The sequence below is a fragment of the Symphalangus syndactylus genome, chromosome 21 (assembly GCF_028878055.3).
Source record: "Symphalangus syndactylus isolate Jambi chromosome 21, NHGRI_mSymSyn1-v2.1_pri, whole genome shotgun sequence".
Classification (NCBI taxonomy): Eukaryota; Metazoa; Chordata; class Mammalia; order Primates; family Hylobatidae; genus Symphalangus; species Symphalangus syndactylus.
The window spans coordinates 43,945,912-43,971,712 of NC_072443.2; the positions used below are offsets into that span (position 1 = coordinate 43,945,912).

The 25,801-nt window shown below is 42.1% G+C and overlaps 1 protein-coding gene across 2 annotated transcripts; it reads left to right on the forward strand.

Moving 5' to 3' along the window:
- Positions 1 to 34: 34 nt before the first annotated feature.
- LOC129471547 (uncharacterized) lies at positions 35 to 22,908 on the forward strand. Of its 2 annotated transcripts, none has more exons than XM_055260272.2 (2): positions 35 to 549; positions 16,164 to 22,908. In XM_055260272.2, exons 1-2 carry the CDS (start codon positions 35 to 37, stop codon positions 16,324 to 16,326), a joined length of 678 nt encoding a protein of 225 aa, XP_055116247.1. In that variant the 3' UTR covers positions 16,327 to 22,908. The 2 variants fall into 2 exon arrangements, with proteins under 2 accessions (XP_055116247.1, XP_055116248.1); XM_055260273.1 differs by lacking the exon at positions 16,164 to 22,908 and adding an exon at positions 3,138 to 3,222.
- The last annotated feature ends 2,893 nt before the right edge of the window (positions 22,909 to 25,801 follow it).

Sequence of the window (25,801 nt, forward strand, 5' to 3'; positions counted from 1 at the left end):
ATTGGCCTTCGGCCTCGGTCCCAGGAGCGGAGAGATGCCTGACTCGGGGGTTCGCCTGCGGCCGCCTCCGACAACCGTGGAAGCCGCACACAGTTACCGCGGGCCCTCGGTGCAGCAAATCGGAAAGTGCTGCGGTCGGCGGCGCTGGGTTCTGAGAGCTCAAGCGAGCAGAGGGGTCGAGGGGCTCTCCCCACCCACAGGAGGCTCTTGGCGGGGCGCAGCCAATTCTGGGCGCCCAAGGCTCCCCTCTGCCCTGGATCGCGTGTGCCGAGTGTCGGCCTCTTCCCTGAAAGGGCCAGACGGACCAAGGGGGCCTTCCCAGCCGGCTGCAAGCTCTCAGACGCTAAAATGGGAACAAAGCTTACAGAAAGGCAGCGCCTTTGGGCGGCCGCGCCCCGCCCGGCCGCGGGGACCACTGATACAGAGGCCTGCTGCGCCTGGTGTGCGCGGCCCGGCCGGGCCTCTGGAAACGCCCATGAGAAATGAGCTCATGCTGGATGCGCGCTCCTTGGGCGCAACTGCCCAGCGCAAAACGGGCCCCGAAAGCAGGTGAGGGGAAATGCCGTCAGGCCGGATATCCTGAAGCCTCTGAGGAAATGGGGGGGTCAGAGGAGCCCGTGGTGGCTTTGGATCTTTTGGAACTAGGGTGATCTATAAAAGTGCAGCTTGAGAAGATTTCATACATAAGACCAGCGTCCATTGTTCTACCATAGAACCAGTTCCTTTGGTCTGCTTTAGAACAGTGAGGTATGGCTACGTCAAGATAGCAGAGAAAGTAGGATAGTTGCCATCCTGATTGTAATCCAGTGGTGCCTGTAATTTCTACCTGCAGAGTCATCTCTTTCTGTTAAGATGCTGTCTCCAGAAAGCACATGTGAAAGGACCTATATTTGCTCAGATTACCAGGCTCTTGCTTTGAAACACTGATGAAGGACTTGGGACAGAACAAAGTAAGCTTTGATGGAAGACAGGAAAGGTCTAGATAGTGTTTGCAGATTCAGATGGCTACAGAGACCAGACAAGTAAAGCAAATGAGTGAGACTGGCCTTGTGTAAGACAATGGGGAATGATAGGAAAAATGGCAAATTGGAATATCCATGCCATAACTAAAAGGAACAGCTGCTCAGCTCTAGCAGATTGTTGCCCTCAGGAATGTGGGTCCAGTGTTCTCAGATGTTCAATTTTTTTCCTCCCAAAAGAAACCCCAAAATTGGATATTTATGTGAAATCTCTGCATTTTTAAATGTTGGTAACCAAATTTTCAAACCCTGCAGGCCAACCTAAAAACATCCCTTGGCCGATGAGGCATTGGAAAAAGTGTTAATAATTGTTAGGGGCCCGATAGCAGTTGGAGAGTGAAAACAAAATGGTTTGGGACCTTAAATAATTGAAATGTATCTTTTTAAATTTATTTATTTATTTTTGAGAAGGAGTTTCCCTCTTGTTGCCCAGGCTGGAGTACAATGGTGCAGTCTCGGCTCACCGCAACCTCCGCCTCCCTGATTCAAGTGATTCTCCTGCCTCAGCTTCCCAAATAGCTGGGATCACAGGCATGTGCCACCATGCCAGCTACTTTGGTATTTTTAGTAGAGACAGGGTTTCTCCATGTTGGTCAGGCTGATCTCGAACTCCGACCTCAGGTGATCTGCCTGCCTCAGCCTCACAGAGTGTTGGGATTACAGGCGTAAGCCACCACACCGGGCCGGTTGAAATTTATTTTTAAAATACTGCACCTTTAATCCTTTTTTTATTTGTGTGTATCTTAAAATGTGCATATCATGTTAGCTCAAGATCAAGAGTTTATGAACAAGCCAGGCGTGGTGGCTTATGCCTGTAATCCCAGCAATTTGGGAGGCCGAGGCGGGTGGATCGCCTGAGGTCAGGAGTTCGAGACTAGCCTGGTCATGATGGTGAAACCCCGTCTCTACTAAAACTTCAAAAATTAGCTGGGCATGGTGGCGGGCATCTATAATCCCAGTTACTTGGGAGGCTGAGGCAGGAGAATCGCTTGAACCTGGGAGGTGGAGGTTGCAGTGAGCTGAGATCGCACCATTGCACTCCAGCCGGGGCAATAAGAGCGAAACGCTGTCTCAAAAAAAAAAAAAAAAAAAGTTTATGAACCACTAGTTTAGACAAAGAATAGTTGTACAGATGGATAAGGAAGGAAAGAACATTCCAGGCAAAGAGAAAAGGTTATGCAATGGCTGAAATGTTTAACAAGGTATTTGGAGACCTTGAGATAGTTTGAAATTATGTAATGTCTAAGATGTGGGCCAAGAGAAAATAAAGGAAAATATCACAGGATAATAGAGGAATAAAGTAAACTATGCTATATTAACTCCATATTAGGCAGCCAGTAAAAATAAATACAACCACCAAAAGTAACTCAGAAATATGTTTAGGAAACAATACTAATTGAAAAATATAGAACTTCAGGTTGTATATGTACCATATTTCCAATCTATAAAATATAAGTACATTTGGATCAAGATTGGAAAGGAAGACAGAAATTAGAATAACTTGTCAATAACATTTAAGTATAAATGAAAATATTTAAATGTCTTTGTTTAGTATTTTTATAATTTCTATTTTTTTACTTTTATTTATTTTTTAATCTCACTGTTATCCAGGATGGAGTGCAGTAGCACAGTCGTAGCTCACTACAGCCTTGAACTTCTGGGCTCAAGCAGTCCTCCCACCTCAGCCTCCTAAGTAGCTGGGATTACAGGTGTAAGCCACTGTACCCCACCTCTATGTTTCATTTTAAGGGGAATTGGCCCAAAAAATAACATATTATTTCTTCACTATGATTCACATGTCCCTCAGAAGCCTCTAATTACAATGGAATTCTTAAAAAAAATTCACGTTTCTCAGCAAAGCTTTCCAACCAAAATTTTTATGATAATCCTTTGTCATATAAGTTAAAATAGTAAAACTAGACAATGGTGAGTAAGTATTATATTTGAGACACCTGCTGGGCATCTGATATAAGGTGGATGAGAGGATCAGTGTCCTTTGGGAGTTTATCCTCTAAGGAAGCAACTACATGAAAAGTTAAATAAATTATAAAAATCACATTTTGAATTGATAAAAGTTATCAGGCAGAACATAATTTGGTTTTTATTTTTTTGAGACAGGGTCTCACTTTGTCCTCCAGGCTGGAGTGCTGCAGCCTCAACCTCCCGGGTTCAAGGGATCCTGCTGCCTCAGCCCCCCAAGTAGCTAGGACTACAAGGGTGCACCACCTCACCCAGCTAATTTTCGTATTTTTTGTATAAATGAGGTTTCGCCATGTTGCCCACACTGGTCTCGAACTCCTGGGCTCAAAGTCTGCGTGCCATGGCTTCTCAAAATGCTAGGATTACTGGCGTGAGTCACCATGCCTGGCCCATAATTTGTTAATATTGTTGTTACTACAAAGTTTAAATAAATTGCCCATGCATTCCTATTTATAATAGGTGAGTGGAGGACACTTCAATCTAAAGTGATCTTAAAGGATGAGTAGTAGGATTTGAAGATAAAGAAAGAAGAGGGGAAGTAAATTACTTTCCATCGCTTCAATTTCAACCCATCAGATAAACCCTCTCTTTAGTAAACCCGCATGTGGGTGGAGCTGTAAGAGCAATTAAGGACAGTGTGACTCTGTTCTTCTGACTTTGGGAAAACCAGTTTGGCTGGAACAAAAAGCTGATAGAGAAGACTAATGGAAGATAAGGTTGAAAAGGTAGGTTTGAGAGAGCTTTGAATGTTACAGGAAAAAAAAAAAAAAAAAAACTGGGCTTTGTCCTGTAGACAGTGGAGAGATATTTTAGCAGATGTAAGACATTAACCATTATAGGAAAGCCTCTGAAGTAACATACACTGTGGTTTTTCCTGTTGTTGAAAATATGCCCAGAATAACAAGACGTGGCATAGTTGGTCATGTGTCTTATAACCAGTGAGGTGTGCCCAAATGGGAAGGTAATGAATGACTACCCAAAAAGAAGAGGGAGAGTGTTTGAAACACTGTCACTGTAAAGTAGACTGGTTGTATTAAAAGTTGCATATCAAGCCTTTGGCAAATTATATAAATACTCTGATTTCAACATCTTAAAGGAGTATACTGTATAAAATAAAAGAAAAACACTTGAATCTGTTACAGGAAAGGGGTCACAATCCAGACCCCAGGAAAGGGTTCTTGGATCTCACACAAGAAAGAATTCAGGGTGACTCCTCAGTGCAAAGTGAAAGCAAGTATTAAGAAAGTGAAAGAATAACAGAATGACTACTACATAGACAGAGCAGCCCTGAGGGCTGCTGGTTGCCCTTTTTTTTTCCTTTGAGATGGAGTTTTCATTCTTGTTGCCCAGGCTGGAGTGCAATGGTGTGATCTCGGCTCACCACAACCTCCACCTGCTGGGTTCAAGCAGTTCTGCCTCAGCCTCCCAAGTAGCTGAGATTACAGGCACGTGCCACCACACCCGGCTAATTTTGTATTTTTAGTAGAGTCAGGGTTTCTCCATGTTGGTCAGGTTGGTCTCGAACTTCCGACCTCAGGTGATCTGCCCGCCTCGGCCTCCCAAAGTACTGGGATTACAGGCGTGAGCCACCGCACCTGGCCTGGTTGCCCATTCTTTATGGTCATTTCTTGATGATATGCTAACTAAGGAGTGGATTAATCATGCCTCCCCTTTTTAGACCATATAGGGTCTAAACTGTCATGGCACATTTGTAAACTGTCATGGCACTGGTGGGAGTGTAGCAGTGAGGACGACCAGAGGTCACTCTCGTCGCCATTTTGGTTTCAGTGGGTTTTGGCCAGCTCCTTTACTGCAACCTGTTTTATCAGCAAGGTCTTTATGACTTGTATTTTGTGCTGACCTCCTATCATCCTGTGACTTAGAATGCCTTAACTGACCATCTGGGAATGCAGCCCAATATATTTCAGCCTCATTTTGCCCAGCTCCTGTTTAAGATGGAGTTGCTCTGGTTCACATGCCTCTAACAAATCCTTTTAGTTTTTCATTTTTGTCACATGTTTACTTCTAGGGGTATAATCATGTGGTTTACTATATTATTACCGATTAGATTATTTTGAACTACTTCAATTTTATTTATTTTACCTCATTTCCATTCACATTTTTTGAAAAGAGCTTTTTTATACAAGAGTGTAAATATTTTCACATTGAATAAATGAATTGAAAACAGTATGTGTTGATTGAATACTTTGATTTAAGTATACTTCTTTACAGCAAATTCTAGGAATTCAGCTTTGTTTTATGTGCATTAAAATGTAATAAATATAGGCCTGAGAAATTCTCAGAACAAATATTTTAGGCCCTCAGTAGCTGTAAATCGGGAACGGTCAGATTTCCTTCACATGGAAATGGGACTCACATCTCTTAGAATGGAACAGAAGTCTTTAGGTCTTTAATATATGTCACGTTGATAGGAAATGTGAAAGCTACAAGAAAATTGGTATTTGGTTTCTTGGATATTGAATATCCTTGGCCAGGGGTGCAGGGAAGTGAAAAAAAAGTAAGACCTCCTATGGATCATCCAAAAAGGAATTTCAGAATGCAGAGAGGGCTGGTCTCCCTTAATCTGGCCAAAACTTTATTTGAATTGTATCAAGATGCTTCTTTCCTGTGCCCTGTAGGATGGAATCTTGAAAGAAAATGGGAAGGAATGTACAAAGCCTCAAGAAATGTGTTTCTCTGTAACATCTAGATCAGACAGCAGTATGAAGTGCCAGATATGAAACCAGAAAGGATCCTTATGAGAGTTTATAGCTCAGTTTTATAAAACCGTTAATGTTTTACTATCTGTACTGCCTTTTTTTTTATTTTTATTTTTAGAGATGGGGTCTCGCTCTGCTGCCCAGGCTGGAGTGCAGTGGTGCGATCATAGCTCACTGCAACCTCAAACTCCTGGGCTCAGGTCAACCCTCCTGCCTCAGCCATGCCCTGCCACTTCCCCCGCAGTAGCTGGGGCTATAAGTGCCTGCCACCACACTCAGCTGACTTTTAAAATTACTTTGTAGAGCCGGGCACGGTGGCTCACGCTTGTAATCCCAGCACTTTGGGAGGCCGAGGCGGGCGGATCACGAGGTCAGGAGATCGAGACCACGGTGAAACCCCGTCTCCACTAAAAATACAAAAAAAATTAGCCGGGCGTGGTGGCGGGCGCCTGTAGTCCCAGCTACTCGGAGAGGCTGAGGCAGGAGAATGGCATGAACCCGGGAGGCGGAGCTTGCAGTGAGCTGAGATTGCGCCACTGCACTCCAGCCTGGGCGACAGAGCGAGACTCTGTCTCAAAAAAAATAAAATAAAATAAAATAAAATTACTTTGTAGAGACAGGGTCTTGCCATGTTGTCCAGGCTGGTGCTGTTGTTCTTTATTTTTACAATGTATATTGTGTATGCACTAGTAGTGTTCAGTACTTGAAGATAAAAGTAGGAATTTAGGAAAAATAAATTTCTAAGTTAGGAGTCTTAGGAAAATATCAACTCTGATTGTTTTTTCTTTTCTTTCTCGTTTGTTTGTTTTTATTGTTGTTGTTATTGTTTAGATAATTTGTTGCTCTGTCACCCAGGCTGGAGTGCAGATGTGTGATCATGGCTCACTGCAGCCTACCTCCAGGGCTCAAGCAATCCTCCCACCTTAGCCTCCCAAGTAGCTGGGACTTAAGGCACACAACTGACCTGGCTAATTTTATTTTTGTAAAGACAGAGGTCTCCCTACGTTGTCCAGACTGGTCTTGAACTCCTGGCCTCAAGCAATCCTCCCACCTTGGCGCCCCAGAGTGCTGGGATTACAGGTGTGAGCCACCACACCCAGTCTGTCTTTTTTTTTTTTTTTTGAGGACTCAACATGTCTGAGACAGTTGAGTACACTTCTACTTTCTCTAACCACTTCTTGACAAATTGAATACAGTTTTCATGTTTAGTCTTCTTATCAAAAGTGTTCCAATTATTCTACTTTTTATCCTTAAGGGCTTTAAATATGATTATATAGAATTTCATAAAGTTTGCTGGCCTGTATTGGACAACACATGAAAAGACACGAATAGGCCGGGCGCGGTGGCTCACGCTTGTAATCCCAGCACTTTGGGAGGCCAAGGCGGGCGGATCACGAGGTCAGGAGATCGAGACCACGGTGAAACCCCGTCTCTACTAAAAATACAAAAAATTAGCCGGGCGTGGTGGCGGGCGCCTGTAGTCCCAGCTACTCGGAGAGGCTGAGGCAGGAGAATGACGTGAACCCGGGAGGCGGAGCTTGCAGTGAGCCGAGATTGCGCCACTGCACTCCAGCCTGGGCGACAGAGCGAGACTCCGTCTCAAAAAAAAGAAAAGACACGAATATCCTAATTCCACCAGAAAGTGCTTGTCCACTGTGTGCCCAGGTCTGTGCCACATATGGTGGGAAACATTTGCTTGCAACAAATTGAGAAAACTGCTGTATATGCTTTAAAACCTAACTGGTTTATTCAACTGCATTTTTAAAATATTTCCAAGGCCAAAGGCTCTTGGACTCTTTTTTTTTTTTTTTTTTTTTTTTTTTGAGACGGAGTCTTTCTCTGTTCCCTAGGCTGGAGTGCAGTGGCGCGATCTCGGCTCACTGCAAGCTCCGCCTCCCGGGTTCACGCCATTCTCCTGCCTCAGCCTCCCAAGTAGCTGGGACTACAGGCACCCGCCAACACGCCCGGCTAATTTTTTGTATTTTTAGTAGAGACGAGGTTTCACTGTGTTAGCCAGGATGGTCTCGATCTCCTGACCTCGTGATCCGCCCGCCTCGGCCTCCCAAAGTGCTGGGATTACAGGCTTGAGCCACCGCGCCCGGCCTCTTGGACTCTTTTAGAATTAAAAACAAATATCTTACACAGCCATGTCAGCTGGAACTCTGAGTAAGCAAACTATCCTATGGAGGTTAAGCTTTTAATCTGGCATGAGAGGAGTTAAAAGTGAAGTACTTCTAAGCACCAGAGAAACCATCTAGTGGGAAAAAAAAAATTCATCAACAGGGAGTTGCCAAATGAGGACATGCACATGCTTTGCCTTCATTATCTAACTTTCTTCCAGTATAAATAGAATTACGTGGAGGTGTAAGGCATTTCTCTTGATCTCAGTCAATGCTGTGCACATCGTGGGAACTCAGTAAATGTTGGCAAAATGAGTAGTGTGATTGTAATTGAAAAAGCGAAACAATTATAACCATCAAAATTACAACTTTATAAAATATCTGCATATGGTCAAGGACTCTGAGAAAATACTCCCCCCAAAAAAGTTGTTTTATTAATTTTTTGGTTTTCTGAATTTTTTCTTACATTAATTTTTTTCCTATTATTGGTTCTGCAATACAATTTGAATATCAAAATTTCTTAATTAGATGCATTCAAATATAACAGAATCACAGCTTGGGGCAAGTCTCCGTTCAACACCAGGCTTCAAACATGTGGTGGCATATCTGGCAAATTGGTAGGTTCAGGCTGCCAAGAGGTGATTTACATAAGGGTTTTGGCGGAAAGACTGCCAAGAAGTGTGGATGACAGAGAGGTGGGGGTTGGCCAGACTGCTTTTCAGTCAATTTGCACAGCTACAGTGCACCAGCCAGTGTTCCAGTTGGTCAGTGCCCATGCCATGCCAGCTGTTAATCCTTGGATTGAGGGAATGACACCTTACCTATCTTGAAGATTCATATTCCAATACAGCCTCGTGGAGTCCACTAGGAAAGTACCAAGAGCAGAAATAGGAGTGCACTAAAATCGTTACTACATCACACAATATAATCAAAAGATGAGGGGTTACAGCTTGTCGCCACTTGTGCAGAAAATGATGGCACGATTTTGCAGTATCAGAGATTCCAGGAAACAAGCATTTTGATTCTTTGAGGGCCACAACGGAGGTCATGAAGATGTCCAGCAGCACGTGGTAATGACCTGGCTTAATGGGGCTGGCTCACTGATGAGTATCAGAAGTGTTCAAGAAAACTCAGCAGCAGATATCCACGTGGCCGCAGATATGCCTCATTCTTGAGCCCATGTAAAACACTGTGTAGGGGCTCTTAGAAATTATGGGCAGAGGATTTTGCAAGGAGCTGAAGTTTGGCATCAGCAAGCAAAGACAGGAGCCAATGAAATACAGATTGCAAAACTATTCCTAATTAGTTCATTATTAATGTTTTAGCTCATACAGAATATGAGAATGAGAGGTACATCTGCTGTTTCCTCACTTGGTGGTCCCCATTTCCACAAGGTTCTTATTTGTGTGACCATTTCACGAAAATGAGAGTATTGGTAGTTTTTAAAAACAGTTCAGGGCTTTTTTTTTTTTTTTTAACAACACAACCCATATATGCAAGTCAAATACAATTCTTCATCTGGTGCTCAACCAAAGAAACAGTGATACATTCCAATACTGGAGGAAAAACTGGCCTGACTAAATTTATTGATATTTAAGGTCTTGTACAGGGTAATTTTGAAAGTATGTAATTTCCACCTAAAATGCTATTTTAAGAACCTGAACCTTGCTGTATTAGTTCCTTTTCATGCTGCTAATAACGATATTCTTGAGACTGGGTAATCTGTAAAGGAAAAAGGTTTAATGGACTCACAGTTCCACATGGCTGGGGAGGCCTCACAATCACGGTGGAGGACAAAGGAAAGACATCTTACATGGCTGCAGGCAAGAGGGCGTGTGCAAGGGAACTCCTCTTTATAAAACCATCGCATCTCATGAGACTTATTCACTATTAGGAGAACAGCATGGGAAAAACCTGCCCCCATGATTCAATTACCTCCACCCAGGTCCCTCCCACTACATGTGGGAATTCTGGGAGCTACAATTCAAGTTGAGATGTGGGTGGGGACACAGCCAAACCATATCAGCAAGTGATTTGGATGGGGACACAGCCAAACTTGCAGCAAGTGATATGGTTTGCCTGTGTCCCCACCCAAATCTCATCTTGAATTGTAGCTCCCATAATTCCCATGTGTCATGGGAGGGACTCAGTGGGAGGTAATTGAATCATTGGGGGCCAGTCTTTCCAGTGCTATTCTGGTAGAGAATAAGTCTCACAAGATCTGATGGGTTTATCTGGGGTTTCCACATTTGCTTCTTCCTCATTTTCTCTTGCTGCCACCATGTAAGAAGTGCCTTTCACCTCCTGCCATGATTGTGAGGCCTCCCCAGCCATGTAGAACTATAGGTCCAATTAAATCTCTTTTTCTTCCCAGTCTAAGGTATGTCTTTATCAGCAGTGTTAAAACGGACTAATACATTTGCCTAAGCGGAAACTCTGGGGTTCTACTTTTTATATAGAGCTTAATAGTTTATAATGAACATTATGGTAATAGTTGTGCATCAAAACCTATAAGGTGGGCAAAACAGGTAATACTTCTCCCATTTTACAGACCAAAAAATGGAGACAACGGCTGGGTACAGTGGCTCACACCTGTAATTCCAGCACTTTAGGAGGCCAAGGCAGGCAGATCACTTGAGCCCAAGAGTTTGAGACCAGCCTGGGCAACATAGTGAGACCCTCTCTCTCAAAAACAAAAAAGTATTAGCCAAGTGTGATGATGGACACCTGTAACCCCAACTACTTCAGAGACTGAGGCAGGAGGATCACTTGAGCCTAGGAGGTCAAGGCTGCAGTGAGCTGTGATTGGGCCACTGCACTCCACCCTGGGTGACAGAGAGACCTCTCTCAAAAATAAAAAAATAAAAAAATAAATGGAAGCACAGAAAACTATACCTTTTCTAGCTCAACTTTACCACATTGATGAAAAGTATTGAGCAGCCACAGGTACATGGCATTCCACTATGTTCTTGGAATAATATTAAAGAAAAAGCATGAAGGTATGCTCTGAGCAGGCAAGAGAAGTCATATAAAATGAGAGTAATTTATAACATGACTTCCTTTTTTTTCTCATGGTCCTTCTTTTTCTCATTTAACTCCTTACTCTTGTATATGTTATAGCAATTGTTGTTTAATAACTGCATTAAAATAAATAGATGCCTTGGACACTGATACTCTTGGAATACAGAACAATGTTCATGGCATTTAATATATGGATACAAGATTTTTTAAAAGGAAAGATGTACATATAGAGTCCCACCAGATTAGAAGTATGATTGCAATTGGAATTTAATTAGTGAGCACTTACTAAATACCTATTATGTGCAAAGTATTGTACTCAATGAGAGTGAATTTATTTATTTATTTATTTATTTATTTATTTATTTATTTATTTATTTTTTGAGACAGAGTTTCGCTCTTGTTGCCCAGGCTGGAGTGCAATGGCATGATCTCGGCTCACCGCAACCTCCGCCTCGTGGGTTCAAGTGATTCTCCTGCCTCAGCCTCCTGAGTAGCTGGGATTACAGGCATACACCACCATGCCCGGCTAATTTTGTATTTTTAGTAGAGACAGGGCTTCTCCATGTTGGTCAGACTGGTCTCAAACTCCCAATCTCTGGTGATCCACCCACCTTGGCCTCCCAAAGTGCTCGGATTACAGGCATGAGCCACCACGCCAGGCCCGAGAGTGAATTTTTTAAAAAGAAACAAGACATTATCAGTGTTCTGAAGAATTTTGAATCTGTTTTGGAAGAAAGAAGATATAGGCTAGGTATTTTGAAGGTCCTCAACAAATACTTGTTGAGTGAACGGATGGATGAATTGTTACGGGCCCAACGCAGCATACGATGAATACCAAGAAAATGAGGGCATGTGTACATACATAAGAGTTCAGGGCATAGATGAAGTGAGGAATGGAATACTCTACTGGCCAGATCCATCGCATATATCCACCCTTGAAGAAGATGTCCCCACAAGAAAGAGGAGTTCCATTACAAAAAAATTTTTTTAAGATGAGGGCTGCAACAGCACACTGGACAAATGAAAACTACTGCTACCCCAGGCCACTATAGGCCTACTTTGTTAACAGATTCCAGTAGGATATTTATGTTCCATCCCCAAAGCAGGAGGAGGGTTCAGACCAGTGCCAAGAAGGAAATCTGGAGCTATATATCAAGAGAACAATCTCACATGGGATTGATCACTAACTTTATAAGGATGGACAAGGCAGATGAGAAACAAAGTGGAATTAGATAACAGAATTGAGACTTTGACTCTCTCACTTTTAAGGACTGTGAAGTTGTGGAAATAGTAGAAAGGTCAAAGAAGGGAGACAGTAGACCATTATATCAATTTTTTAAAAGACTGCAAAGAATATTAGATTCATTATTAAGAATTTAGAGGCCTCTACAACTATATAGAGTCAGAATTATGAAGGTAAAGTCACATTTCAGGGCAACTTTGAATAGATAGACTACTTAAGCTAAGGAAATCAGGAATTAGAGGTAGGTAACAGTACACTCAGAAGGTATGGGGATACTAAATATTTCTCTTGAATGCAAAACAGAAATTGTCCTGACCCCCCTTCCCCAATAATGTCTTGAAGGAGTAACTTGAGGCCAGTATGACGATCACTCTGGAAGCCAAGAAGTGGCTGTCTTCTACCTAAATTAAGATTTGCATTACTTGCTAATAGAATGGAACATTAAGCAGTAGTTTAGAATCTTCCTCACAGAGAAAGTACAAGCCAGTGGTGGCTCATACCTGTAATCCTAGCACTTTGGGAGGCCGAGGCCAGCAGATCACTTGAGGTCAGGAGTTCGAGACCAGCCTAGCCAACATAGTAAAACCCTGCCTTTACTAAAAAATAGAAAAATTAGCCAGGTGCAGTGGTACATGCCTATAGTCCCAGCTACTCAGGAGGCAGGAGAATTGCTTGAACCCCGGAGGCAGAGGTTGCAGTGAGCCAAGATAATGCCACTGCACTCCACCCTGGGCAACAGAGCAAGACAAACCAAATTGAAATAATCCATGTTGATATTTTGTACATCTGCAGGGTTAATGGTAATCTATAGGATTTTGTCAAAGATACAGCAAAACTTATCTCCAAAGGGAATGAGTCAAAAGTTGCAAATTTTACAGACTGGCTAAAGCCTTACAAACAATCTAATAGACTTTTTCCCCTCTGGAAAGTGCCCAAAGATCCAGTGAATCTGGGGACATACCTCAGTGCTTCTGCCAGGTTCCCATTTAAAAGAGAGACTGGACCCTTACCTTGAACTTTAGTGTTGAGGCTATAGTCTATTGGCATCCAAATGATTACTTATGAAAGAAGCTTCATCATGCTCCCTAAACAAACAACTTGTTCCCTGCCAAAACTAGGATCGCGTTGCTTTAGGAAGAGGATACATAATATGCTGACAGCCAAATGATGATTTGCCAAAAAAAAAAAAAAAAATCAAGGCTGGACGCGGTGGCTTATGCCTGTAATCCCAGCACTTTGGGAGGCTGAGGTGGGTGGATCAGGAGTTTGAGACTAGCCTGGTCTACATGGCGAAACCCTGTCTCTACTAAAAATACAAAAATTAGCCTAGTGTGGCTCATGCCTGTAACCACAGCTATTCAGGAGGCTGAGGCAGGAGAATCACTTGAACCTGGGAGACAGAACTTACAGTGAGCCAAGATCGCACCATTGCACTCCAGCCTGGGCAACAAGAGTGAAACTTCATCTCAAAAAAAAAAAAAAAAAAAAAAAATCAAATTCCATTGTGGATGGCAAAAGAGCCTCCTATCACCCAGAAGAGGGAAGGTAGCCTATATTAGACATGGCCTTACAGACTGTTGATGAGGAACTTGCTGAAGGCTACCTGAAAATAAAATAGTAGGAACTTGGCATTTTGCTATTTAATGATCTGGAAAATTGGAAACCACCTTGGTCTAGGCAAATCCCTGGGGAGGAAGTTTAAGTCTTTTTTTTTTTTTTTTTTTGAGACAGAGTCTCGCTCTGTCGCCCAGGCTGGAGTGCAGTGGCACAATCTTGGCTCACTGCAACCTCTGCCTCCTGAGTTCAAGTGATTCTCCTGCCTCAGCCTCCCGAGTAGCTGTGACTACAGGCACGTGCCACTGCGCCCAGCTAATTTTTGTATTTTTAGTAGAGACGGGGTTTCACCATATTGGTCAGGCTGATCTTGAACTCCTGACCTCATGATCCACCCGCCTCGGCCTCTCAAAGTGCTGGGATTACAGGCGTGAGCCACCACGCCCAGCCAGTTTAAGTCTTAAGTGTTAAGGCAAAGCACTTAAGGTAGCCACACCTATAAAGCGGAATTGTCAGGTCATTTTCAACCTATTTCTTTGCCTATGAGAGCTCTCATGTGACATATGCCTAGTCTACCTTCAGATGAGAGGATAGCTGCCCTGTAAAGCACTTGGCTGTGGGAGGCACTCTCACTTCCCAAGAAGTTGTATATAACTGAGTCAATGTACACTCATGGGGATGTCCAGGAGGCCAGAGATCCACTTGCCATTCATGTGGCTCCAGGAGGTAGATGGACTTCCATGCTTCATTACTCATGGCCACTCCCCAAGAGTACCTGCTCTAAGTAGCCATCAGTAAACCATTCCATAAAGAAATGCTAATGTGACCAGGTGGCCTAAAAGAGTCTGTGGTCTGCTGCTTCTTGGCCCTGGATTAGGACTGTTTCTGTTGTTGGAAAATATTTGATTCTTGAGGGGGATGAAATGAGGCAGCACCTGTGAAAATTGTTTGAAAACTCTAAAGGCCCCTACTTGTGTAGGGGATGTGGGTGAGATGACTACTGGTAGACAACAAAAAGTTAAGCCCTCTACCCTGTATTTTCCTCTTAGATTACAATTTCTTATTTAAGTATCTCTTCAAGAAGACTGGAGTGGAATCTTTTCCCTTCTGGATGGTAAAACTAATGAGGGGATGTTTGCCTTGACTTTGCTATTACAGTATATGTGTGACATCCCTAAATCCACTCTAGTGCATCTTACACACTTGTCAGATTTATCTAACTCACACCACTGTCATCACTTCTGCCTGCCCCTCAGGAACCTAAATTGATACCTTTGCCTATCATGGAAAATCTAAACTCTTTAGTCTTGCATTCAAAGTCCTCCTGCAACTACCCGCCCCAGCCTCCATCATCTTTCCAATCTGACCTCTCCTTGCTTCACACTGTAGAAGCAGGTACTCTTGGAGCTGACAGTCATCAAAAAGATGGTGCATATCCAACTCTCACATGTCAAAGATGGGGAAACTGAAGCCCAGAGAAGTGAGGTGAATATTCCCAAGGCCACAAACAGTCCTTCCACTGTGGCCAGGACAACTTGCTTTCCATTCCACACACAACTTGCTCCTCTGGTCCTAAGCCATGGGGCAAGGTGAGTAGAACTAGTACCCAGAAAACACTATGGCATGGGATAAATGGCACATAAAGCAATGTTGAGAATTAAAAACTCCAATGTGCCTACAAGACATAGTGTTCTCAGCAAGTGAACTTTATATAGAATTTGCCACCCTCACAGTAGGGAATTCACTAAAGCTGGGAATGAATGTGCAAATGTTTGTTTGCTTTGTCTTGTTTACCACAGAAGTGAAATTTGTGACAATCTTTTTCAACCTAAATTGAATAAATGATTCAGGACAAGAAATGATTACCAGATGTGTCAGGGTTTTGATGGGAAATGGCCCATCGAATTATTATTGTTTGCCAAGTTTTCCCCTCACAATTGAAGCTAACGAGGTCATTTCAAGGGTAATCATGTTGGGGAACCTCGATGCAATGATGCTGTTACAACTTGCCCAATTTGAAGCTAGGAAACCACCCCTTCTTTGGAAGGTTTATGTGGTAGGAAATGGGGGGTGGTTAGTGATCTAAACCTCACTGATTATCATGAATGGCAAGAAGAGGGAAGCAGTGAAGGAAAAGCCCTGATTATAAGAATATTGTTAAATAAATCAAAGGAAGTTTTATAAATATTCAAATATGTAATGTAATTCAAATGAAACAGATCAACTTTCCACATCTGCTTTGGTGAATAGACAAGGATACTTAAAATTTGTGCATTAAATATTTGAACATAAATTACTGCTTAGAATGTGTTTGAGGTTTTTAAAATGTTTTCTTTAGTATTTAAATCACCATAGAACTGAAAAAATAAAGAATTTAATCATTATTTTTGCATTATGACTATAACCAGACTATAGGACTTATTCAGATTATTACAAATTCCAAATAAGTGGAGCATGAATTAGTAAAGTTTTTCTGTTTTGTTTTTGTTTTTGTTTTTGTTTTCAGAGACAGTGATATTGCCCAGGCTGGCGTGCAGTGGCTATTCACAGGCATGATCTCACTACTGATGAGCTTGGGAGTTGTGACCTGTTTCTTTTCCAACCTGGGTCGGTTCGCCTCTCCTCAGGCAACCTGCTGGTCGCCCACTTCCGTGAGGTTACCATATTGATACAGAACTTAGTGCAGGCACTGGATCAGCATAGCACACTACAGCCCAGAATTCCTGGACTCAAGCGATCCTCCCACCTCAACCTCCCTAGTAGCCAGAACTACAGGTGCACCACCCTGCCAGGATAATGACATTTTAATTTGCCTACAAATTATTGCATTAGTCTGAGTGTCCAGGTTAAGATTCAGTGCTTTTTAAACTTTATCACTAAAAAACCATCCTATTGCACCAGGACCTGCCCATAATGAAGCCTAAAAGCAGCCTGATGGAACAGACTTTGTCCTCTACTCCACAAAATAGCTGTTGGTTTTAATATAAAAGTGCACACCTCTCCCCCTCCCATACATGTACACACCTAAATTCTCCAGTAACTGACTCCTCAGGGAGATGCTTCACGTCATCCACAGCTTCACTCTCCTGGCACGTGGTATAGGTGCATCAAGAGCCCTTCATAATGCAGGAGGAAAAGCAGGGTGTCCTTGATTTATGTTTAGAAAAGACATGTTTAGAGGTCATATCATCCAATTTGAGTGGGGAAAAGTGGCTGTGCTTTGTATGTGAGCAAAGCTCAATGAATGTTTATTGAGTTGCAATAGTTGATTATTGAAATGACAAACTTTTTGTAACAGGAAAAGCCCTACATAAACATAATGTATTAAACATAAATACTGATTAGGCAATCCCTTGATATGTAATTATTTCAAGCCCAAAACTCAGAAAAAGCAGCAATGTGTGTTTTTACTATCTCCTTCCTCAGGTGGGCTTCAATTTCTTCTGTCTGTTTATTCTAACCTCTCCAGTTAAACACCATTCCCTTGCTAGAGATCAAAGTAACTGCATTGTTTCAATTCTTTATTAACATTACACACTTCTCGGCCGGGCGCGGTGACTCATGCCTGTAATCCCAGCACTTTTGGAGGCAGAGGTGGGTGGATCACCTGAGGTCAGGAGTTTAAGACCAGCCTGGCCAACATGGTGAAACCTCGTCTCTACTAAAAATACAAAAATTAGCTGGCCATGGTGGTGGGCACCTGTAATCCCAGCTACTTGGGTGGCTGAGGCAGGAGAATCACTTGAACTGGGAAGGTGGAGGTTGCAGTGAGCTGAGATTGCACCACTGCACTCTAGCCTGGGTGACAAGAGCAAGACTGTCTCAAAAAACATTACACACAACTCAAAAAGCAAGAGGGTGAGGGTTATCCCTTTCTAATTTCTGCTTGTTTCTCCCAAACATAGCTTGAAAATCCGTTTTGCTTGGCTTTGGCATTTTGAGGCACATCTGGATTCATTCCAGGGTTTGTCTTCCTGACACATAAATGCAGAAGTGTACACTGTCCTCTTATTTCTCCTGAGTTAAATGCACATCAGACAGGCCTCAGGTTATCTGCCTTTGTTATGTCGCCAGCCTTTCACAGATAAAGCCCAAATAACCTCTACCTGCAGGCCCCAGCCTGCCTAAGCCTGTGAGTCAATTCTCCCTAAAGCCAGAAGAGTATCAGCTTCAGCCCCAGTTGTCTGAAGTTAGGCTTGCTGCCTATAGTGTGCTAGCAATAAAAAAGTCTTGGGGCCTATAAGGCTTTGGAGTAACAGCATCTTCAATCTGTGCTGGCCTCAGCCATGCAACTGGGAAACAGCAGAATGCAGTGGGGAGAGTAGTGGCTAAGGAGCCTGCCAGGTTAAGGTTAGTCTTCCCATTCTCACCCTTGACAAGTCACTGAACCACCTGTTTTCTCATCTGTCAAGGGAAGTTTGTCTCTAATTCCCATCCCCTGCAGGGTCTCTTGGTGTTACCTATATTCAGTCTTTCTGTTACACTGTTTTCAAATTCAATACAAGTAGAAGGTTCCCTCTTAATTTTATGTCTCAAATTATTTTTGCCTGATAGGATGACAGAAAATGTACCTAATGTTGCCAGGCACGGTGGCTCACACCTGTAATCCCAGCACTTTGGGAAGCAGAGGTGGGCGGATCACAAGGTCAGGAGATTGAGACCATCCTGGCTAACACGCTGAAACTCCATCTCTATCAAAAATACAAAAAATTAGCTGGGCATGGTGTTGAGCACCTGTAGTCCCAGCTACTTGGGAGGCTGAGGCAGGAGAATCGCTTGAATCCAGAAGGCGGAGGTTGCAGTGAGCCGAGATCACGCCACTGCACTCCAGCCTGGGTGACAGCGAGACTCCATCTCAAAAAAAAAAAAAAAGAAAGAAAGAAAATGTACCTAATACAAGGTCAATCATTTGCCTTCTCTTGTTATTTCTGTTCAAAATGTTTTATTTTTCTTACCCTTAAGCCATACTTTCAAACCATAAAGCTATGGGAGGGCAGCAAAGCCTAAGATTAATAATAATATATAGTGAAGACTAATTACGTGGTAGGTACTGTACTAGGCACTTGACATGGATTATTGCACTCAATCCTTGAAACAGCCTTATGGAAAAGGTGCTTCATAAGCAGGCACTATGAAGTCAGTATGATTGCTATTGTACAAATGAAGGAACTGAGGCATGAAGATGTTAGGCAACTTGCCCCGGGGTCACGCACACCTAGTAAGTAGAGAGGGATACAGCAGAAGTTTGGAGAGAAAGTTCTTAATTATACCAATAGGTTATTATCTTTCTCACTTCAGCAGTGGTCATGTCTAATTCAGTCCAGATAATAAGTAACTTATTGCCTGGTGTGACATTAATTTATTTGTTGAATATCTTCTTGGTGCAAAGCCCTGTGCTAGAAGACTTGCACTAGGGGAGATTATAAAAAGAGAAAGATATGGTCCCTGCCCTGAAGAAAATCAGAAGCTAGTAGGGAAATAAAATAAGAAATAATGAATTCCAATACAAGTAAAACACAGTACATGCTTTAATAGTGCTACAAGCTAAGTGCCACCTGGCCCAGAGGGTGAAGCAGTATGTGTTGGTGTTACATAGGAGGCTTGATTAAAAAGTTTATTTTGGAGTTGAGCCTTTATGGACAAGTAGGATTTTGAGAGGCGGAGAAGTGAGAGAAAGACATTCCAGGCAAGGGAACCACATGGGCAAATACTCACATTGAGTCACTATTGACTCACTAACCTCAGTGCAGGGTTTGTTCCTGGATTAGCAAGGAGTTTGGAGTCTCTAAGCCTTAGGGTGTATGAGAGGAAGTCCTAATTTGGTAGGTGATAGTAGAAAGGCAAAGTCATAAAATCTCGTAATTGAAGATCCCCAAAGGTCATCTAATTTAGTAACATGTCCAATGCCTAAAGCTCTGCCAAGTCATCATCAAAACTAGGCTAAAATAGTTCTAACATCACATGCATTATTGTCTCCTATGGCAGCCCATCCCATCACTTTCTGAAGTTATATTGCCCATTTATTTATGTGTATTTGCTGATTGTCTGTCATACTAGAATTCAAGTTCCATGATGGCAGAGACTGACTTACCTGTCATGTATCCCCAGTGCCTAGTATTGTAGGCATACAATCAATATTTGTTGAATGCATTCCAGCTCAGGACAGCTCTGACATCTATAAAGTTCTTGGGTGATTTCCGCAAGCTAGTACTTTACATATATGAAGACAACTATAATAGCCCTCTTTTATCTTTTTCAAGTTAAATATCAACAGTTAGTCAACAATTCCACATGAAAAAATAACTTGGGCCTTTTCACTATCCTGATCACACTCTCATATAAGCTCCATTTTGTCGCTATTTCTTTTAGTGTGTTGTTGCAAGAACAGAAGGCAATATTCCAACTCTGTGACCCCCTCAAATTAGAGAGGTCCTATCAGCTCTTTTATTCGAGGTGTTACAGTGTGACCCAAGATGGCACTAACTTTGCTGGGGTCCACTTCACCCTGTTGCCTCATGTTTCTCTGATTGTCAGCTAACCTCCTTTCGACTCCCTTCACCAGTTGGTGTGTTCTACTGCTTGCTCACCTGTCTCTTGTCCAGACTTGTGCAGGTAGATTTTGAAAACCAAGCCCAGGGCCTTACATTTAGGAGGCTCTTACAGTAATCCAGAACAAAAGATACAAGGTATTGAACTAGAGCAGTGTAGCCAGCAAGGAAGAGACAAAAAGAAAAACATATCTGAGGCATTGTCAATGGGACTTGCAATCTACTGATTTAGTGACCACTAGCACGCTTTCTCAATGGATGCCTCTCTCTCCAGACCACGTATGAATTCGGAGTCAATTCCCAGTTTCTCCCTACCTCACTGTCTTTGAAGCAAGCATGCGACTCTTTTGAAGTCTTCTATGCATTTTTTTCCCAAGTTACTGTCTATAAAAATATATTAGGAAAGTTCAAAGGCAGCAAGATTTCTAGCCAGGATGACTGAAAGGATGATAGTCCCATGACTAAGGTAGGAAATCCAGGAGAAGAACCAGATATTAAGGTGATAATGAAGCACTTGGTTTGGGATGTGTTGAATTTGATGACCTGAGGACATCTAGCAAACAGTTTGAAAACTGTTTACTTCTTTGGCTCTGGAGTGCAAACTGAAATGTATATCTGTGAGTCATCAACAGAGATGCTTGAAGCTTTCCCCAGAGAATGAGAATTTTGATTATCATTTAAACTGAAAAAAAGACAAGACTGAGAAAAAAACTTTAACAATGACCACATAAAATGGGTATTTGAAGGAGGAATCTACCAGAAAGAGAGAGGGGAAGGAAGGCTCAGGGGGTATGGGGAAAACTTGATGAGTTTATTGTCAGCGGCAAAGCTGGATATTATTGCAGAAGGAAGAGAAATCAGTTACATCAAACACAGCAGAAATCTCCTAGAGAACAAAACTTCTCATGATGCTACTGAGTTTATCAATGAGGAGGTGATTTAATAACCTTAAACAAAATAATTCCAGTTTTACAGCCAGGTCGCAAGCAGTTGATAAATAAGGAGTAAATGGTAGCAATGAAGTCAAAGTGGTAAATGTAGACTGCTATTTTGAAAAGATATTATGCAATACATGTAAACTAGAAAAGCAACAAATCTATATGATATTTATATGATCTACATATTCTAAAATATAGCATGGGGTTTATTACTATTTCATTGTAATGTTTGACTATAGAATTAATCATTTTATAGACCTTATGATTGCACTAGGTGTTCAAAAGATCTCACTATATAAAAGAGAATAATGAAGTACCAGCTACTCAGGAGGCTGAGGCAGGAGGATTGCTTGAGCCCAGGAGTTTGAGGCTGTAGTGTGCCATTATTGTGCCTATGAATACCCACTGCACCCTAGCCTTGGCAACATAGTAAGACCCAGTCTCTAAAAAAATAAAATAAGAGAAAAATTGAAATACATAGATTCCATTGAACCTAAATAGGGCTACATGTATTTTCTTGTTGTTGTTGTTGTTGTTTTCCTGGTTCCCATTTAGATGTCTAATTATGAAATGGCCAATCAAATCATTTTCTTCAAGATTAGTTTTCATTTAAGTCTGCCTGGATTGGATGGCAGGTCAAGCTTTTTAAACTTTAACCCAACACAGATTCTGTCAGAAGCACCACTAGGTCTGGTGAATTTCTGGATCTATTCTGTATTGCCTCCTAATCCCTTGGGGTATGAATCTCTGCGAAGCCCTTTCACCTCCAGCCCTGGCCTCTACCTCCCACATGTTGTGGGAAGTCAGGGACCCCGAAGAGAGGGACCGGCTGGAGCCATGGCAGAGGAACATAAATTGTGAAGATTTCACAGACATTTATCAGTTCCCAAAATTAATACTTTTATAATTTCTTATGCCTGTCTTTACTTTAATCTCTTAATCCTGTTATCTTCATAAGCTGAGAATGTATGTCACCTCAGGACCACTATTGTACAAATTGATTGTAGAGCATGTGTGTTTGAACAATATGAAATCTGATTGTAAAACATGGATGTTTGAACAATATGAAATCAGTGCACCTTGAAAATGAACAGAATAACAGTGATTTTAGGGAACAAGGGAAGACAACCAAAGGTCTGACTGCCTGCGGGGTCGGGCAGAATAGAGCCATATTTTTCTTCTTGCGGAGAGCCTATAAACGGACATGCAAGTAGGAGAGATATTGCTAAATTATTCTCCCAGCAAGGAATATTAAATATTAAGACCCTAGGAAAAGAATTGCATTCCTGGAGGAATGTCTATAAACAGCTGCTCTGGGAATGTCTGTCTTATGCAGTTGAGATAAGGACTGAAATACACCCTGCAGTACCCTCAGGCTTATTATGGTGGGGAAAAAATCCCACCCTGGTGAATTTGAGGTCAGACTGGTTCTCTGCTCTTGAACCCTGTTTTCTGTTGTTTAAGATGTTTATCAAGACAATACGTGCACAGTCGAACATAGACCCTCATCAGTAATTCTAATTTTGCCCTTGCCTTGTGATCTTGCTTTGCCCTTTGCCTTGTGATCTTTATTGGCCTCAGAAGCATGTGAACTTTGTTCTCCTTTTTTGCCTTTGAAGCATGTAATCTTTGTGACCTACTCCCTGTTCGTACACCCCCTCCCCTTTTGAAATCCCTAATAAAAACTTGCTGGTTTTGTGGCTCAGGGGCATCACGGACCTACTGATATGTGATGTCACCCCCAGTGGCCCAGCTGTAAAATTCCTCTCTTTGTACTCTTTCTCTTTATTTCTCAGACCAGCCAACACTTAGGGAAAATAGAAAGAACCTACATTGAAATATTGGGGGTGGGTTTCCCCAATACCCACAGATTCATAGGATGCCAAATCTGGAAGTGACTTTAGCATTCTTCTAGCTTATCTCCCTTAATTTCATAGGTAAATGAAATGAGGCCCACCGTGAGAAAATGACTTGTTCAGGGAGCATTGTTGCCAAGTGACAGCAGCATGAGCTTTAGGAGTCAGAGCTGGGATTGAACCCTGGATCCATTATTACTTAATTGTATAGCATTAAATTAGGCTCTTCACCTCCTGAACCTCAGTTTTCCCATTTAAAAATGGGGCTAATGATCATCACACCTGCCTTATGTAGTTGCTATGTGTATTGAATGAATAAAATGTGAAAGCACCTAGTCAGTGCCTGTCACATGGTAGAAACTCAACAAGTTTATTGCCTCCTTCTTTGCACAAGATTTCATAGCCAATGTCATGCAAGCAAAACTCAAAGCAAACCTAGGCCTTCTGACTTTCAGGCCAGAAACCTGTTCATACACAGGGATCTTCATATTGAGGTACCCCAGAGGTATCTGAAGACTTGCCAAGGGGTACAAGGGCATGGATAGGTTCAAGAAAATGGATTTCCAGATCCTCATGTTCCATATGAACTCTTTCTTAAAACTGATTTGAGTATGCAGCTGCAGTTGGGAGTTTCATTTTCCTCCTCATATTTCACAATGGTTCTTCTGCTTTACAGAGGAAAACATTTAAAGTCTTACAGATGTGCAACTGTAAGATTTAAATTTGCACATCATGTGGAAGTCTTAAACCTCCAAGCAATAAAGGAACATTGTGACAATTGCTTTAATCAAGATATATAAGCTGACTTTCAATCAACTTCATTAAGAGATTCAGTTCCAATTAAATTTTACTTTATAGGTTTAATAAGATTATTAAAATTTGTGATAAAGTAGGCTATTTTGCTCTCTTGTGAACTCCTAATAATTGTTTTAGTGGCTCAATGAAAAAAGAAAACCCAAAGAACAACAACAAAAATCCCTTTTTGGCCAGGCACGGTGGCTCATGCCTGTAATCCCAGCACTTTGGGTGGTTGAGATAGGTGGATCACCTGAGGTCAGGAGTTCGAGACCAGCCTGGCCAACATAGTGAAACCCTGTCTCTACTGAAAATACAAAATTTAGCCGGGCATGGTGGCACACATCTGTAGTCTCCGTTACTTGAGAGACTGAGGCACAAGAATCACTTGACCCGGGAGGCAGAGGTGGCAGTGAACCAAGATAACACCACTGCACTCCAGCCTGGGTGACAGAGTGAGACTCCATCTTAAAAAAAAAAAAAAAAAAATACCTTTTCAACCTTTAGAGTTTTATGGTCACAGGAATTTTTTTTAACTTTCAGTTTACCCCTCTTTATATATTTTCATAGTTAAAGAATGATAGGAGATCAATGAAAGACCTCAAGCATAGAAATATCCTGTATTAGGTTAAAGTCTATGGAGGAAGTGGGATGGAAATACAAGTTCAAGAAGAAAAAAATACCTTATAAAAACTTCAACTGTAAAAGCTGAGCTTGTTATAAAGTTTTAAAATACATGACGTGGATATCAAGATACTCTGGTACTTTAGAGAGCACTGGAAAAATTTAAAAGAGTGATGAAATAGATTTATTTGTAATATCCTGGAAATTATATCCTTTCCAATGCTTTAAACTTATGATGTAAAAAATGTAAATGTCAACTTAATAAATGCATTAAAAAGAACACAATTTTTCAAAATTATTTGAAAAAAAAGGTGCTGCTGACACAACCCTGGAAAGGTCCACAGCTGTCTCACAGTCTTACTGTTATTTTGGCCCTGCACTGAGGGAGATCATCCCCCTTGGTTCTCAAAAGTAGAGGCACGTGTATGTACCATGCATACAACATATCTCCAGAGCTTTGTGCCCTCTTCCTCTGACTCCTCGTGCTTGAACCAACATTTTCTTCCTTTGCCTTTTTGCTTGAGCTAACATTTTCTTCCTTTGCCTTTTAGGGGTATCTGTTTCGCTCCAAGCCCTGTATGTTTACACTTTACCCTTTTCAGCCCCCTTACCACCCCTTTGTCCCCCTTCGCCCCTCACACCTGCTCATTTCCTTCTGAAGTTATCACTTTTCCTGCAACATAGTTATTACCCTCTTGCTGAAGTTGCTTTGGCCATTAAAGGATAATCAGCTTCTTTCTTCATCTGTTTCTCCAACAGAAATTCTAATCTTTAGTGCATCAGAATCACCTGGAGGGCTTGTTAAAGCACAGATTACTGGGTCCTTCCCCCAGAGTTTCTGATTCAGTATGTCTGGAGTAGGGCTTGAAAATTTGCATTTCTGGCTGGGCGCTGTGGCTTACACCTGTAATCCCAGCACTTTGGGAGGCCAAGGCAGGTGGATCACTTGAGGCCAGGAGTTCAAGACCAGCATGGCCAACATGGCGAAACCCCATCTCTACAAAACATACAAAAATTAGCCGGGCATGGTGGCTCACTCCTGTAGTCCCAGCTATGCAGGAGGCTGAAGCATAAGAATCCCTTGAACCCAGGAGGCGGAGGTGGCAGTGAGCCGAGATTGTGCCACTGCACTGCACTCCAGCCTGGGCGACAGACACTCTTGTCAAAAAAAAAAAAAAAAAAAAAAAGCATTTCTAACAAATTCCCAGGTGATGCTGGTCTGGAGACATCATTTTGAGAAGCACTGCTCTAAGTTAATGTTTGGTGTGCTCGTCAGAGGTCATGTGGCTAAAGGTAGGTACCTGCATTTCTGAGGCTAAAAGTGACATCAAAAGAGGTATCAGGTATGAAGCCAGAAGCATATGTGCTTTGTCAAAGATATTT

Coding starts and splice junctions, on each gene's coding strand:
- LOC129471547 (XM_055260272.2), top strand. CDS start 35: ATGCCTGACTCGGGGGTTCGCCTGCGGCCGCCTCCGACAACCGTGGAA. Junction 550..16,163: donor AAAACGGGCCCCGAAAGCAG/GTGAGGGGAAAT, acceptor TTTTGTTTTCAG/AGACAGTGATATTGCCCAGG.